The following is an 18,864-nucleotide window of genomic DNA, read 5'->3' on the forward strand; positions in this document are numbered from 1 at the left end:
ATTTATTACGCCAATCTTTAAAACAACTCAAATGCAAAACCATTATATTTACCAAGCCATAAAAAACTACAATAATCTCCCTTCCGAATTGCGCTGTATTACGAACCAACAAGAACAAATCAATAAAATCAAACTTTTTTTCAAAAAAAACTTATATTAAAAAAATATATGGATATATTATATTTATATTTTACACATAACATTGAATCACTGAAGTAAGAATCGTGGCTCCCTTATCAGGCACAAGAGCTCCTCTTTTCTGATAAGGTATACATGACCAATTATGTACCTAAATATTATATTTTGCAAAAAAATGTATGTATTAATGTAACTATGATCTATATTAAAATAATAAAAAAATAAAAATAAATAAAAAAATGTACAATAAATAATGTATATTTCTTAATATTCTCATGTAAAAGCCCCGAAAAATGACGTTAATAAAAAAATAAAAAAAGTTTATTATAAACGGGCTTTCTCCCCGGGTCATCTCCGTTATCGGGAAATAATAGTAATTACCACAATGAAACTCTGGGAAGGTTCTAAGATAATTTTCAAAATTAAAATTACTAAAGCATATTATTTATTAAAAACACGCATCATATTATTATTTTGTATAGTTTTTTTTTATAATTTCTCATTATATAAATATTATAATACATTCAGGAACAACTTTTTCTTTTTAACTTGTGTTGAAGGTTATAGTATATAACCATCAACGTAATACAGGATAAAGTAAAGTGCGCTAACTTCGGGGGGAGGGTTGATTCTATATGATAGTACAAGAAAAAAAGTGAATAACTTTTTTCGAAATTCGAGCCGTTGGTTGACAGACAAGATCTAAACAAACCATAGCCCATAAACTCAATCTCAATCTAATCTCATCCCACTCAGTTTCCCAATCGCACATTCATCTCTTCACATGCGCAGTACTTCAGTGATTTCTCTTTTGAAATCTTCAATCTTATGGGTCAGTTCTTTTGACGCTCTCTATTTAATGTCCATTATGACAAGCCGAGGAAGGCGAAATCGATAATTGCGATCCAGAAGAAGACGGTGGGAGAGCAATTGGAGGAGGAAAAATCCCACCCTTGGAAGTAGAGCAGTCGAGGGTACCTACCATTGTCCCGAACCGTTTCAAAGACCTGATGGGTTGGTCTATCGGTTCTCACGTCAAGACTCTACTTTTTTAATAAAGTTTTATTACATATCATACTATAACATACTTCCCTTCAACACGTTTTTAAGTTCTCAATATATATATATATATATAAATATATATGGTGATTTTTAAGATAATCTTTAATCAGATGCCGAGTTGTCAAAGTAATTATATCAAATTCCTTATATAGAAAAAATGGCAAAGCATATTCCTAAAATCTAAAAAAATGGTGACCGGATAACTCATCAAAATGATAATTCAACACACCTATAAAAAGTGCTATAAATTTATGAAAAGTCATGAATCAAAAACTAGGTTAAAAAGGTTACACATGTAACTATTTGAACTAGTTTTTGTTTCATCACTTTTAATGAATTTATTTATTTATACATTTTTGGAAAATTTGACAGCAAATCTTTAATTATACAATGATATAATAATAATATAGTTAATTATGCCAATTATGAACTTTCCACTGATGAATAGTTAATGGTAAGGTGTACAATGTCATAGAGATGTTCTCTTAAATTAATTTCTTGTTTAGTTTGAAAATATTAAAATAAAGGAGAGTTGGAGGGGGAGGAGGGGGAAATATAGGATAAGGATTAAGATGCAAAGGACGGGAATATATAGGAATTGAACTTCTTGTTTGAGTTTTGTTGATTATTGAGTTTTTGTTTTATGTCGCGTAAAGTCGATTTATATGTGATAAGATGTGTTGAATTGTCATTTTGAAGAGTTATCATGGAACCGTGTTTTTCTCCTTAAGGATAAGGAATAGTACTTAACATTAAAATGAATAACTTTTTCGTTAGCTGTGAACGAATATCTTTAACATCAAAATTAAATTTTTTTAAATTTAATTAAAATCAAATTTAATAATAAAATTATTAAGTTCTGCAATTATGTTTTGTTTTTTGTTATTGTTACAGGTGCTTCGGCTTTAAATTAAAATTAAAGACATTTCGTTAATTAGGGGCGATTTCGGTCTTACTTAAGGATAAGTAATTGTCCTTAACCTTAAAATTAACGTATATTTTTTGTTAACTGCGATTGCAGTTCTCTGGGATGACCGCAAAACAGTAGTTTATTTTATGGTGAAGGACAATTCCTTATCGTTAAATAGAACCGTAATCGCCTTTCAGAGCTCATACCCCGTAAGTGCTGCCAGAGTTGAAGGCGAGCCAACCCCACCAGAGCACGAAGAGGCCCAGCACTGCGTTGACAGGGGAGCCCGGGGGCAGGGGTGCGCGCCCGTTGGAGTAGCGTCCGATGCGGGGGCCCAACATGGCGGCGGAAGCGAAGGCTGCGGAACCACCTGTAAAATTACCCCTATGAAAAACCTTGTTCAAGTCAAACCGGTAAAGACTACATTATGTTTTTTGTAATTTTTTTAGAGTCCAAACTGCTCTCGAACGTCTGGAGCCAGTGAGACTATGGCAACTCCAATCGGGGTATATTGTGGGGCTTAAAGTAGTGGGGAGGTGAAGGAGATGTGAAGAAGAAGATGGGGGAGTACCTGACTATTCAGATCTTGTCATCAAATACGGCTTAATCCATTTCAAGCAAATTTTTCATTCTGCAAGGTGGTCTTACAACAAGGCGATACTGAGAGTAACTACCACTCTGATGCACGGCAAGTATACTGTATATTATTTTTAATGAATAAATTGTGAAATAACACAAATTCATTAAGTAAAATTTACTTGCGCAAGCCGGGATTGCACACCTTTTTTCTGTCTTTTTAAGGTGGATTTCTGATGTTTGTACTCGTCCTGTCGTGTGCTGGCAAATCCTCGGTAGATTTGCTAGTAGATCACCGCGCTAGCCTCGATTTTATGGTATTTTGAGCCTTAAAAAATGCTGCAATATACCAAAATATATTTTAATCACTTGGCAAAGAAATAAAATTTCTTAATATTATTTTAGCATGTCGTTTGGACACATGTTTACATATTTTATCTTTGAAAAATGATGTCAATTGTCATAGTACTATATTTATTAACACGAAAGCCTCACATGACTATTAATTTTATTGTAAACTAGCTGACGTGAAACCGGCTTTGCTGGGGGTTATCCTTAGGAGATAGACACATACCGTAACGGACTTTTCGGTAGGCCTTTTTAAGGCGATGCACTACGTGGTGTAATATTTTAAATTGAGCCGCTATCAATTACAACCCTTACGTAGTGGCGATAAGGTTTAAATTCCCGCTTAACACCATCCGCCTGTTTTGATTTATGCAAGAAAAAAACATGGCCAAAAAGTGCCTTTTATTTTATAATGTGGATTTTCAGGCATAAATATTTAATTTTTTTTCGATCATTTTATAAACAACTTAATTTTCCACATTATACAATAAAATCATAACCGAAAATGGGTTCGTAAGTAGGAGATTTTGATCTTTAAAACAGTTTTCATAGGCCTTATACATTATTTTTTTCTGGGCGTATAAAAAAACTTATTTAAAAAATACTCGATTATTTCAAAGGTCAAGATGTATTCTACTCGCAGTATTTAATTAAAGAATATGAAAAATTTCTAGGCGACCAAATTTTCCAACCAAAAACACATGATTTTGCATTACTACGTATGGCATCGCCGATATACAATTTCGTAGTACATTATTTTGATGTATCTCATAAGGTTTTGAGAGCGTTAGCAATGTAAGACTTGGTCACAAAACATCGACCTTTGTCTACTTTCTATAAATGTAATATGCATTTGTTATTTACACAAACCTTCCGGAAGAAATTCTATAAAAGTCTTCATCATAAATATTTTTATAACATTAGATAATAGAAATCTCTGAATGCCAACAGGTCTCCTGGGAAACTACGTAGGATATATGCATACAATTATTTACAAATAAATATAACACCTTATCTGGTAAGACCATTTAAAATACTATATACAACTCTGGTTAGGAGTCATTTAGAATACAATTCCCCCATATGGAACCCTTTCTACAAAAGCCATGCAAACTCCATTGAAAGAATCCAACGCAAATTTCTCAGATCAATTAATTTCAAATTAGGTATTCCCGCGGTTGACATAAACTATGAATCTTTATTACAAAAAATGAGACTCTTATCGTTAAAAGATAGAAGAATACTCAATGATCTTATTTTTTTATTTAAAATAAACAATAACTGGTTTGACTCCCCTGAATTGGTCTCATTAATAAATTACCATGTACCTAGTAGACCGACTCGACTCAAAACACCTTTCCACTGTGACAATACTATGACGAACGCAGAACAAAACTCAACCATAAATCGCTTGCATATTTTAGGCAATGAATATGCTAATATTGATCACGCTGCCGGTAATCTGTCTTCATACAAAAGATGCGTTAAACTAAATTTGTTTGCTAGTACCACGTAAATACATCATGTAAACATAATATGCCTACCAGTACTTCTAAAACTATTAATGCACTTGAAATCATAAGTACTTGTAAAATTTATCATATCGGTTAACATAATCCAGGATTTATTACTTTTTATATTTAAATCATTGTCGGTACCTTGAGATAGGTATCTTATTGGTACATTTTATTGTTTTATTTCAATCTTTAAATTTTTTTTTTTATTTTTACTTTTTCCTAATAAATTATGGTTTGTACTTTAATACTTTATATTTTAAACTATTCACTTTACAATTTACTTTTATACATTATAGTTTTTATACACTACTTATTACCTTACTTTTTACCTATTTTCTTAAATTTTACTAACATTTATACTGTTATTCTTCATGTTGTTGTACTATTATAAGTATGTCAATTATGTTAATGGCACGTGTTGTGCCGTATATGTGTAAATAAATAAATAAATAAATAAAGACTGTACAATTTACAAAAATAATATTTTGCATCAAGTGAGTTATTATGAAAATAGTCTCAGGCAGCGGACGGCGGGCAATTGGCATATCACCTCGTACTTGGAGATACTTACAAGCGACTCGTGAGAACCCGCCGTACTATTTTTCTAGAGTTCATACACGATGCTACCCTGTCTATAATTTACCGAAGTGTGGTTTATGATTGTAAAATATAAAGAAAACAAGAGCATTGTCTTCATCGCCAGAGTCACTTGACATTAACTCGACGGCTGCACGTGAAAAATGATAAAGTTCAGTATATTTCGGGTAGCATTAAAGAGTAGCATATCGGTAGGCTATTTGTGGTAGCGTCACAGTCACGTGGCTTGTGAATCTTCACGCACGTAGGGACTAAGAAGTAGTAGGTCACGGGAGAATGGCATTCCAAGGGTTAATTACTAGATCCAGACTATGATCCTGATTTCTATCGGTAGAGAATTTTAAAAGAAGGAATATCTGCCAATAAGGGATGATTGATGCGATATTGCGAAAAGAATACAAATAAATATGTGCTTACTATATTTACAGATTTCTCGCAAAATCGTTTATAGATGACTAGACTACCATCCTATCATAGTCCAGATTTTTAGTTTTGGTGATCTTTAAAACGTTTGTCAATGAGTGATAAGCTACAATAATATAGTGTAAAAACTTCATTGCCATTTCTTGCTGGACAGTGTTGTATATACCACGTGTTACAAAAGGTCCTTGTGAACAGTCACAGTTGAATTTGGACACAGTTGAACAATGATTAAAAAATTCATCGGAGAGCGAAACAACATCAAAATTTTTCACTTTCAGTCGGTGCAGTAAATCCTGATGCAAGCTGTATAAAGGTGACTTGTTATTTTGTTTTATGAAGAATAGATACCTATTAAATGGACTGGTCCTGACCCTGCTATGTCCACCGCACCCATGTTGTACAGGAAGCCGTGTTCGCCCCACACCCAGCCCGCTGGGATGCAATACACCAGAGTGTTCAGGAGGGAAAAAATGCAGTAAGCTTTGAAGTCAGTTCTGCAAATAGAAAGGAATTTCAAATTATTATATGCATTAATAACTCGCCTGAAATATCCATACAAATTAAAAATATCTCCCGAGTAAAAATGCCGCCGACGGGAATTGAACCAGGTGCTCTGGACCACTGAGCTACCTCGGCTTATTCCCAAACCCGCCGAATAATTCAATATGTACAAGTACTTCAATCGACAATACTGCCTATAATATTTTTTTTCACTTGTAACAACCAAATTTATTTTTGCAGGAAAGGTTTTGTTAGTGCTGAATTTTTCCAGTAGATGGCGTCGAGATGATTAGTTTATCATTAAAAAAAAAGAAAGGAAATTATTAGGATATGCGGTGAAAAACGAATTGTGCTGGTCGAAGGCACCCTCCACTTTCTCACACCGTTTTAAGGACCTGGGTGTATAGCACAGTGAAATCGATAACTATACAATATCAGATTTTCTTTTGTAATATTATTTCGTACATTTAGGAATTCAGTTTTCAATGATAGATTGGTTGGTTGTTTTTTAATTTAATTCAAGGTGTATTTTGTTTATTTTTTAATTACTTTTATGAGGTCTTTGGTTATCTGATCCGGATAACGTTTATTTTTAATTTTTTTGTGTAATAGAGTTTATTTTATTTATGAGGTAGTTTACAAAATTGTTAGAATTTGACATCGAATCGTCATTTACGTTGATAGGGATCCTGGAGGATATCATTATTTAATTTATCTAAATTAATATGTTTGTATTCGTACGAAGACGTAATGGAAGTATTAATACAGGATTTTCCAATAAGAGGTGTTATTGTGATATGCAATCGTAAAAGATCAATGGTTTTGTTTCTTGTGTGGCACGTAGCGCCGTCTTGTTGAAAGTAAACGTTGTCTAGATCAATACCATCCAATTTCGGCCATGAAAAATCATTAATCATCTCTCGATAGCGCAATCTATTCATCGTAACTGTTGATCCAGCCTCATTTTCGAAAAAGTAAGGTCCAATGACTCCGCCGGACCATAAACCGCACCAAACAGTCACACATTGAAGATAGAGAGGCTTTTCAACAATAACTCTTGGGTTTTCCGAGCCCCAGATGCTACAATTTTGCTTGTTGACGAGGCCACCGAGGTGGAAATGGGCCTCATCACTCAAGATGATTTGCATTTGATTCACTCAACTGAATTTTAATAATTTCAATGCCGATTCGAGCCGCGGTCAACAGTGGTTGTGTGTACCTTACTATTGCTGAGTGCCGTTCGCCCGTTCCTGCGCTGCGTACAGATAAGAGATTATTGTTACATTTTATTTAATATTGTTTATCGTTTACCTATTTGTTTGCATTCCTGCTTACGGCTAATCCGTTTTTGTTTGTACAGTCAATGAAATAGACTGCGTATTATTTTTTCAGTTTAATTTTTAAAAGTTAAGTTTTTTTTTATATAATGGAGGAAGATGAAGACAGACCTCCCGACCCAGGGTCGATATTGGATTTTTCTGATTCGGAATCTAATACGAGCCAGGTTTCTATTACGCTCCCATCTCGTAAACGACGACCATCGCAAAGCCTTCACATTCCATCGAAAGTTAAATCTATACCGCCGGTTCAACAAACCTCGACCCCTAACGACCTTAACACCAATATTAACATCCAGCCAAGTACTTTAACTAGCGATAATGCAAAAAGTACTGAATTACTTTATCCTGCTTCAGCTTCCGGTCCATTTACCGTTAATGTTCAGAGAACTGAACAGGGAAAACTTATTCATCCTTTAGATTTTGGAAAATTCGTATTTGACTCAAAAAATAATAACCTTGGTATTGTTAACGGTTCAATTAAACCGGAAGGGCGATATAAATTATCTATCGAGTTTAACACTGCCGCTTCCGCAAATGGATTTGTAAAAAAAATTGACTCACTCTCAAATCATAAATATAAATCGTTCATCCCTACATTTAACCTTTCGAGAATGGGTCTTGTGCGAGGAATTCCCGCGGAGATCCCAGAGGCTGAAATTGTTGATGCTTTGAATAATTCTCACGGAACCCCGAAAGTATTAAAAGTACGTCGACTGAACTACAAGGATTCTACTGACGGAAACACGATCTGGAAACCTTCCCAGTCTGTTGTTGTTACATTTGAGGGACAATCCCTACCGTCTCGTGTGTTAATTTACTATACCTCGCTTCCCGTCGAAGTTTATAAATTTCCAACAATTCAATGTTTCAACTGCTGCCGGTTCGGACATTCGAAATCCGTATGCCGCTCCCCCCCACGTTGTTACTATTGCGGAGAAGCTCACCCATTTGATCAATGTCCGAAATCTTCCAATGATCCCATTTGCATTAACTGTTCGGGTGCACATACCGCGGTCAGTCTAGCCTGTCCGGAATTAACAAGACAGAAGAACATAAAACATAAAATGGCTACCGACAACATTTCGTACTTCCAGGCCTCAAAGTTAATCTCTCCTGCGAAAAAATCATTCGCAGAGATGACATCGTCCTCAGCTCCTTTCCAAACAACCACCTTTTTGAATTCAACGTCATGTTCTCACAGAGAAACCATTCTCAAGCCAGTCAAACCCAACCCAAAATATACACCTTACCTTGATAAAAAACAATTGAATAATATTTTGGCCAGCCCGAATGGGAATGCCAAATCCCAGACGCCCAATGGGTGTGCTATTAATGGTAATTCTTCCCCTCCTGCTCCCCCCGAAATAATGAATAATAATTCTTTTATACACACTTTAATTACCCTTTTAATTTCTATCCTTACAAACAACAATACTGTACCGTCCAACGCTGCCGATTACATTAAATCTTTATTATCCTGCCTCCCCAATGGCTTCGAAACTGAACAAAATCCTTCAGTGGAACAGTAGAAGCCTCTTCGCTAACAAATCTGACCTAATTCAATTACTCGACGAACACGACGTTTCAGTAGCCGCCATTTCTGAAACGTGGTTAAAACCCTCCTTTCACTTAAGAATTCCAGGTTATTATTGTCTCAGACACGACAGACCGGATGGTAAAGGCGGCTCGGCTCTGATAATCCAAAATTCTATCCCTTTTAAAGAAATTAATATTCATACTCCCTCCGACGATATCCAGATAATAGCAGCTGTCTTATCTGATATCACAATATTGTCAATATATATTCCTCCCTCTACGACTTTTATTGAAAATGAATGGGCACCAATCTTAAGCCAGATTTGTTCCCCTTATATGATCCTTGGAGATTTTAATGCACATTCCCCTTCTTGGGGTAGCGAAATAACAAATCGTTCTGGCCGCAATCTTTTAGATTTTATTGATTCCCATAACCTATGTTTTTTAAATGACGGATCGCCAACCAGATTCACCCCCCCTCATCAACGGAAAAGTGCTGTTGATATATCTCTTTGTTCGTATTCGTTAGCATCTAAATGCTCTTGGGACATCCTAAACGATCCCCTCTCTAGTGATCATTTCCCAATTATAATCCGCTTCCACCATCAATTTAACACTTATTCCCCCCCAGTTAAAAATAATCTCAAATTTAGAACGAAAGATGCGAATTGGAGCACTTTCTCTTCTGAACTAGATAACCTTATTAATTTAACAAAATCGTCCCCGGGAGACATCAGAATACAATGCGAGACGTTTCCTTCTATGGTTATAAATGCAGCAGAAAAATCCATCCCGAAATGCAAGGCGAACATTAAAATAAAACACTCTACTCCGTGGTGGGACGAGGAATGCACTCGCTCCGTCAACTCTCGAAAAATAGCAATTTCCTCTTTTCGTAAGTGTATGTCACTAGAAAATTTTTTATCAGTTAAAAAAGCCCAGGCAGAAACCAAACGAATTTTGAAAAATAAGAAGCGCGCTGGATGGCGGAAGTTCTGTGAGAACCTGTCTCCGGAAACTCCCCAGTCTTCAGTTTGGTCTAGCTTAAAAAAATTCGGATCATCGTATTCTCCGCCGAGAATCAAACATATATCAGAAGAAATTCTTATAGGATTTGCGGATAAAATAGCCCCCCCATCAGTTGCCGGATGTGAAGAAATGCCTTCTATTAAGCCGTATCCATCTCACTCTAACTGGCTAGATGCTCCTTTCTCCATTGATGAGATGAAACGAGTGATAAGAGCCCTTTCTGACTCTGCTCCGGGTCCCGATGGAATATTTTATAGTTTCATTAAATCATTTTCTGATATGGCGGTTGAATATTTCTTATCTCTTATTAATAATATGTTTGAAACAGGACTAATTCCGGATGTTTGGAAAACTCAAAAAATCATTCCCATTTTAAAACCTGGAAAAAATCCATCTGAAATTTCGTCTTATCGGCCTATTGCTCTTTCATCGTGTTTGATGAAAGTAGCGGAGCGTTTGATAAAAAACAGACTAGAGTGGTTTGTTGAAAGTCAAGATATTATCTCACCAAATCAGTATGGTTTTCGGAAAAAGAAATCTACAATGGATAATTTAAGTTTGTTCACAACTGATATCCGAGTTTCTCAATCCCTAAATTCTTATACATTGGCCACATTCCTTGACCTTTCATCAGCTTACGATGATGTTTTACTGAATGTTTTGAAAGAAAAGCTAATTAAAAAACAAATCCCCCCGAAACTAGTCCAATTTATTATTAATTTGTTCACAGATAGGTCCATTATTATTGAGTCTTCCTCTAAATGCTTAAGGCGCAAACTATGGAGAGGTTTACCCCAGGGTTCTGTTATCAGTCCTCTGTTGTTTAATATTTATATTAGCGACCTAGACTCAGTAATTCCTTTTTCTATCAAGCGACTTTACTTTGCGGATGATATCCTTATATATTTGTTACATAAAAATATTATTCTTGCAGCTAAGGAAATGAATTTGGCTTTACAATATATTAAAAGCTGGTTGTCAATAAATGGGATGAATCTGGCGGCATCTAAAACAAGGGTCGTAGCTTTCACGCGCAAAAGAAAAATTCCCCACTTCTCAATCTCTTTTGATAATGTGCCTCTACAAACCGCTACTCAAATCAAATTCCTTGGTCTTCTTTTGAACCATAAACTTTCCTGGCTTCCACACATTCAGATAATTTCTACAAAGTGCGAAAAGGGACTTAATATGATGCGAGCAGTTTCCAGAGTATGGTGGGGATCTCATCCTACCACTCTTAAATTAATGTATAATTCCCTAGTTCGGAGCCACTTGGATTACGGCACATTCCTTTTTGACCCCCTCCCTAAATATTTAGATAAGAAAATGGAAAGAATTCAATCAAAAGCCCTCAGAATGATTATTGGAGCTATGAAGTCTTCTCCAATTAATGCGCTTCAGGTGGAATGTGGGGAGCCTCCATTATATTTCAGAAGGCAATTCCTTGCCAATAAATATATTTTCAAGGCTTTATCGTTATCACATCATCCTATTAAACAAAGTCTTAATCTGCTAAGTGTTAATTTGAAGTCTAACAAAAGATTGAGTGAAAAAAAATGTTTTCCTCTCCTAATTAAAAGTTTTCATCTCTATAATTCTCTGTCATCTTCCCTCCAATATCTTCAAGAAGTTCCCAATCTTCCTATATACAATATTCCATTTAAGGCAATCACTTTTATGCCGAACACAATAACATCAGACTTTCGGAAGAATATTTTATCTTCCCCAAATAAATTTCATAATGTGGATGACTGTTTTAAAAGCATTGTGGCTTCAAAATTCCCTGGATTTTCCATCCTTTACACTGATGGTTCCAAATTTGAAAATAAAAGATGTGGAGCATCGATATATAGTCCAGAATTCAACATCAATCTCACTTATAAATTACCGAAAGAAGTTTCCATATTTACAGCTGAATGCTTTGCAATTGAACAAGCGCTAAATCAAATCCAGGTTCTCAACATTCATCGAGCCTTACTATGTACTGATTCGCTAAGTGCTCTAACTAAAATTATGTCAAATATTCTATGTTATCCGGAAGACAATATTATATGTAAAATTAAAAATCTCCTCAATTCTCTAAGTGAATCTGGGTTTGAGACGATATTGGCCTGGGTCCCTGCCCATTTGGGTATAGAGGGTAATGAGATGGCCGATTCTCTCGCCAAATCTGGTTCAGATTCCGGAACTATCCCACTAAATTTTAGAATCCCTATCTCCGATGTCTTCCCGATTCTTAAATCCAACATGACTCGTGCCTGGGAAGAAAATTGGGCAGTCTCCAAAATAATAACTGGATCTTTCTATGCTGGAATTCAAAACCATATCCCTGCTAAGCCATGGTTTCACGGTAAAAAACTGTCAAAACGATTCATTTCATGTATTTCGAGAATGAGAATTGGTCACTGTTCAATTGCATCCCACTTGGCTAGAATTAGAGTTTTGGATGATCCGGTCTGCCAGTGCGGTGTGGAAGAGGAAACCCTCGACCACGTTTTCTTTAACTGTAAAAATCATTCATCTTTCAAGAACATATACCGCCGTCTTATTAAAATCACACACCAGTCCCCCCTTAACATTTCATACCTTTTATCTCTTAACAATTCTCGTGTTCATACAGCTTTATGTAAGTTTATTAACCTGAATGAATTCAACATTTAATTAGTTTTAGCGATCTAAATGAGTCCAATGATTAAATTGTTATTTTTAACTGTTACCGGCACAAAGCACTCTTTTCAGGGTGAAATGCCTAAAACCAAAAAAAAAAATAATAATTTCAATGCGTTGTTGAAGCGTGTATCGTTCCATTTTAATTAATAGCGTAGTTTTTACTTGTCAAATGTCAAAAAATGACGGATTTAAAAGTAACATCTACCGAGATAGCGGACTATTCAAAATAACATCTCTTATTGGAAAACCCTGTATATGCGTGAAGACATCAATGAGTAGCATATTGTAATCAGATATTGCATTATCGCAGTTCGTTAGTGAGTACGATAGTGTGATATCGGAGGGTACGTGATCTATGATTGTGCTAGTATTATGCGTGTCGCGTGTTTGTTGTTTATTTTGTTCAAAAAGCTATAATTATTTAATTTAATTGTTTCTGTGTATTCACGTGTCTGTGTATTTGATTGATAGGCGTAGATACCGATGATTTTATAACGATTTCTCCTAGATTCGTGCCAAATTTCTCTTTAAGTTTTTAAGTTACAAAAAAATATATATTTTTGAAGATTAATATACATTTACTGAACATTTGTTATGCCAAAACGTTACATGAAATTCCCTCGATAGAAAAAAATCACAAAGTGAACTCCGAAAATTTTAAAAAACATGTTTTGTTCTGTTATTTAAAATGTTAAAGGCATAAAAAATTCACAGTGTGTCTTTAAATGCAACTTAAGCATTGGTCGAGAGATCTTTGCTCTATTCCAAACGATTCGTGTTTTATTAAATATTTTCACCCAATTGTTATGTTTTTTTTTAATATTAGCGCGCTCCCTCTAACATTCGTATTTAGATATATCTCTTTCAAACCACCTTTGAACGCTTACTACGGAGCCAAATCCTAATTGGATGGTACCGAGATTTATTTCATATATTATATATAACTGCTGATTTTTTTATAGCGTTATCCAATTTAGAGAAACCAAAATTGATAGAACGCATTGTCATCAACAACGAGTCTATATGCCGAGTTTCAGCTCGATCGGATTCAGGGAAGTGGAAGTTAAAAGGATTTTAATAAATCGGCAATACTCATTTATTACCGTGTGCTGTGTGCATGGACTGGTTGTGTGGTTGACATGGTTGTGTGGTTGACATGGTTGTGTAGTTGACACGGTTGTGTAATTGACATGGTTGTGTGGTTGATATGGTTGTGTGGTTGACATGGTTGTGTAGTTGACATGGTTGTGTAAATGACATTGTTGTGTTGTTGACATGGTTGTGTGGTTGACATGGTTGTGTGGTTGACATGGTTGTGTGGTTGACATGGTTGTGTGGTAGACATGGTTGTGTTGTTGACATGGTTGTGTGGTAGACATGGTTGTGTGGTTGACATGGTTGTATGGTTGACATGGTTGTGTGGTTGACATGGTTCTGTAATTGACATGGTTGTGTGGTTGACATGGTTGTGTGGTTGACATGGTTGTGTGGTTGACATAGTTGTGTGGTTGACATTGTTGTGTAAATGACATGGTTGTGTAAATGACATTGTTGTGTTGTTGACATGGTTGTGTGGTTGACATGGTTGTGTGGTTGACATGGTTGTGTGGTTGACATGGTTGTGTGGTAGACATGGTTGTGTTGTTGACATGGTTGTGTGGTAGACATGGTTGTGTGGTTGACATGGTTGTATGGTTGACATGGTTGTGTGGTTGACATGGTTCTGTAATTGACATGGTTGTGTGGTTGACATGGTTGTGTGGTAGACATGGTTGTGTTGTTGACATGGTTGTGTGGTAGACATGGTTGTGTGGTTTTTTTTTTTTTTTTTTTTTATTTATAATGTATTACAAAAAACATGGTAAGTAACACATTATTCCCAATGAGTTGAGATAAAACTCATTACGGGAAGTACAGACACATAAAATACATTTTACAAGGATATTACACTTTTAAAAAAATACAACATATTGAAAAGGAAAAGAAAAATAAATAAAAAAGGAAAAATACATTGTTAAGAATAGAGATTTTAGAAATACTGAGAGACATCTATACACATGAAACATAGTAAACCAACATACGAAAGCGAGCGAAAATTCACTGGTTTAAAAACATTTTCAGGAAATAATCTTTAACTAATATTTTTTTGTTAGTTACTGATTGCTTTATTTCATTAGGTAATGCATTGTATTGTCTATATGCAATATATTGTAATGAGTTAATACCAAATTTTGTTGTGTGGGTAGACGATGCTAGGTGTATTAGATTTTGGGACCGTGTTTTGTGCTGGTGTATGTCTGAATTAAATGCTGGTTTGATGTTAGTGTGTGAGGATCTATGTATGATTTGTAATATTGTACAAGTGATATTGTATTTAGGTAGAACCGTAAAAGGAAGTATGTTTGTCTTTAAATATATATCTTTGATATGTGTATCCCACGGTAGACGGTAGATATTCCTTATTGCTCGATTTTGAATCACTTGTATTTCTGATATTTGTTTTTTAGTAATAGTGCCCCAGATACTAACTAAATAACTCAGATGGGAGTGAATCATCGCATAGTATGTGGCCCTTAGTAGAGATGTAGAGAGAAGACCTTGGAGTCGGTACAGTACGCCGGTTATTGGGGATATTTTAGATTTCACATGCTCAACATGGGAATTCCACGAAAGTTTAGAGTCTATTAATAGCCCTAAATATTTCGTGACTTCTATATTTTGGAGCTTCTCAGTTCCAAGTGTGATATTCATGGGCACATAATCCTTATTACCGAAAGTTAGGTAGTGCGTTTTTTTTTATATTGAGGCTCAATTTATTAATACGCAGCCAATTAGCTAGAATTGAGACATCTACATTCATTTGAGACTCCAGGACACTCAGGCTTGTACTGTGATAATATATTACAGTGTCATCCGCATAAAGTTGGAGGTTTCCAGAGATACCACATTTAGTTATGTCATTGAAATATAGCAAGAAAAGCAGAGGCCCAAGAATTGATCCCTGTGGCACTCCACATGTGATTTTACCTAAGCCACTCGAGACACCTTTGACTTCAACAAGACAAAATCTATCATCTAAGTAGCTTCGGAGGAGATTTAGGGGCTTCCCAACAATTCCCAAATATTCCAATTTCTTTAAGAGTATTTCATGATCGACCGTATCAAAGGCTTTTTTGAGATCTATAAATATGGCTGCCACATATTCACCCTGGTCTATATACTGTTGAAGGTTGGAGATAAAATCAAAGGCGGCACATTGAGTACTAGAATTTTTCCGAAAGCCATACACCCGTTAAGCCACCGTTGTGGTGTAAGGATATTATTCGCAGATATGTATTTTAGGAGTCTATCTTTGATTATGGTCTCAAATACTTTTGAAAAAACCGATAGAAGTGATATAGGACGGTAGTTAGAGATACATGTTTTACAGTCTCCTTTGTGAATAGGTATTATCTTCGCTAACTTTAATTCATTTGGAAACTTTCCCGAGGACAGTGACCAATTAAAAAGTTCTGTAAGGTGACCCGCTAATTCTTCTTTACAAGTCTTAAGAACTGATGGTGTTACTCCATCGAGTCCCGGTGCTGCTTTCAGCTTAGTTTTAGAGATGATCCTCAGTACCTCATCTTTGTTTGTCCTAGCCATGTACAAGGATTGGCAAGCCTTCGGTTCCACAAATACGGTATTACAGTCATCCGGGAATGACGGAATGGTAGCTGCTAGCTTTTTTCCTATTGAGAGAAAAAACTTTTTAAATGCGGATGCTATTTGGCTCGGATCCTTAATTACGCAGTCATTTACCACGAGGGATTCTATTTCGTTAGTTGGTTTATGTGTTCGGTTTGATTTTCCAGGTTTTAGTGGGGTTATTTTGGTTTTGTTGAAAGCTGTTCGCATAATATTTGTGTTTTAAATTTCGCCTATAATTAGTAATGGTATTTCTCAATCTTTTTTTAAGTGTTACAAGAGTAAGATTACCAGGGTCTTGTTTCCACTGCTTGTGAATCTGGTTTCGTTCTTTGATTAATGTATTTAATTTGGAATCAAACCACGGAGTATTCAGTTGTACCCGACTTCTTAATCCTGTTTTTGGTGTAGTTGTACCTGATTCTATTGCCTTTTTAATGTGATAATTGAAACTTTTAAAAGGGTCTTCTGAGTTGCTTAAGTTGATCGTGAAATTGTTATCAAGAAGATAGGATTTTACTGACATACTGTTGATGATAGGTCTCGTAATCCGGGATTTGGTTCTATTATTAAAACATTTTTTTAAGTTGTTCTTATAATCAACAATAAGTATATTATGGTCACTAAGTGGATCATCAATATTCGATATAGTAGTCTGAATGTTTTGCCTATTTGATAAGATGTGATCTATTAAGCTGGGTCCAGACATGTTCTTTTCTCCGTACCGTACCTCCGTTTCGTATCAGCGTCGCGATCAAAAACGCTAGTTTGGACGCCCGTTCGGTACGGTACGGTGGGACGGCGTCTCGATACGGATAGAGGTACGCTCCGATCCATCGCGAGTCGGTTTTTCGACCCGTTCAAAGGCGATACGGTACGGGTCTGCGCCAGTCTGGACGTGTTCGCGGCGTCTTACATCTTTCTCTGTTTATGAACAATTCTAACTCCCACCAACGTCGCCTTTTTTGTTTTTTTTTTCGTTATATTATTGTGAATAACAATGAAGGATGCGCAAGCAATCGTCAAATTCTCAAACACTTCCGCAGTCGACGACATGGTGGGAGGAAATGAACACGCGATGATCGCAGCGACGTTACGGAGATACGGGCTCTTGATCGCGACGCGGATACGAAACGGAGGTACGGTACGGACAAAAGATGATGCGTCCAGAGTTTTTGGATCGCGACGCTGCTGGTACGAAACGGAGGTACGGTACGGACAAAAGAACATGTCTGGACCCAGCTTTAAGGTGCAGCTTGTATCAGTGACTCTCGTGGGAAATGTTTTGTTATGTATTGAAAAATTGTAAGATTGTAAGATGTTGCAAAAATTTAATGAAGAGTGTGTGGATATGGATATGTCAATGTTAAAGTCTCCGAATATTAATGTATCTTGTCTACTTTCGTTCAGTATTTTTTCTAGATGTATTAGAAAATCCTGCATATTTGTGTTGGGTTTTCGATAGATAGCATAGATGTTAACTGGTTTCCTATCACTGCTACTAAGCGTTATACCTAAAAAGGAATTTTCATTTGAGAAATTTTCAATAATTGCACACTTCATAGTATCAATCACATATATTGCTACGCCGCCTCCTCCTTCGTTGGGGCGAGAAGCAAAAACACTTTTGTAACCATTCAGGGAGTAAAACTTTTCCTCTCCAATCTTAAGCCACGTTTCCGTAATGACGAGCACGTGTACAATGTACCGCGAACTTCTTACTTTTTCTTCGATCTCATCAAACTTATTACGGATGCTTCTCGCGTTCATATACATTATTCGTAGACAGTTCGTCACGGGATTATAATTCTCGATGGTGAGGCACTTATGCTCATGTATGTTACACTCCATAATCTATAGTTGCAAGGTCGTTCTTGAGTGCAGCGATGTAGGCCGGGCAGTTGTCCCTATCTCCAGTTGAGTGATCAGCAGGCTTACCAAATCTGGTGCATGTCGCGCAAACTGGTTTGATGGTGGAATTTGGGCAGGACTCACCAGTATGATTCTGTTGAGCACAATGTCCACATGTGGGTTTGGTATCTCTGCAATACTTGTATGAGTGACCAATCATGTAGCATTTGGTGCAGACAGTAAGGCCAATAAAATCTCGGACGCGGCAAATAGTCCAGCTTATAAATACTTTCTCTTGCTCGACTAGAAATTTACGTACGGTAGCGGGTACTGCGTAGATACGGTGACAAGCGTTACCTGTGCGAGCACCAGCCAGGTGACTTAGTTTACAGCCTGCAATAGTTTCTTCAATGTCTTCAACGTTGGGAATACCAGTGAGAGCCATCCTTAAAAAATCTTCGTCGGTCAGGTCCCGGGGAACATTAAAGAATATCAGTCTCGGTAGACGCTTTGACGGTAGTCGGGCCTTCAGTTTGCTCGAGTTGTCGAAGCAAGGTGCATTTAATAGCTTCTGTTGTTCGCCCGTGGTTGCCGTATTGATCAGGATGCCTTTATTTCTTATTTTTTTTATTCCCGTGACCCGAACGCCTAGTTCAGATGGCCGAATTGTATCTTCAAT

The 18,864-nt window shown here is 36.2% G+C and overlaps 1 protein-coding gene across 1 annotated transcript in view; it reads right to left on the bottom strand.

Moving 5' to 3' along the window:
- Positions 1–18,864, bottom strand: part of Amt (Ammonium transporter) — a 48,693-nt gene that overhangs the window by 14,789 nt on the left and 15,040 nt on the right. The window contains exons 5-6 of the mRNA XM_089648318.1: positions 5,920–6,065; positions 2,317–2,480 (exon numbers count right to left, since the gene is read on the bottom strand). Coding sequence (XP_089504444.1) covers positions 2,317–2,480; positions 5,920–6,065 — 310 coding nt within the window. The remainder of the gene's footprint in view (positions 1–2,316; positions 2,481–5,919; positions 6,066–18,864) is intronic.

Source organism: Hesperophylax consimilis, chromosome 27 (assembly GCF_061612785.1).
Source record: "Hesperophylax consimilis isolate HC1 chromosome 27, BYU_Hcon_1.0, whole genome shotgun sequence".
Lineage (NCBI taxonomy): Eukaryota > Metazoa > Arthropoda > Insecta > Trichoptera > Limnephilidae > Hesperophylax > Hesperophylax consimilis.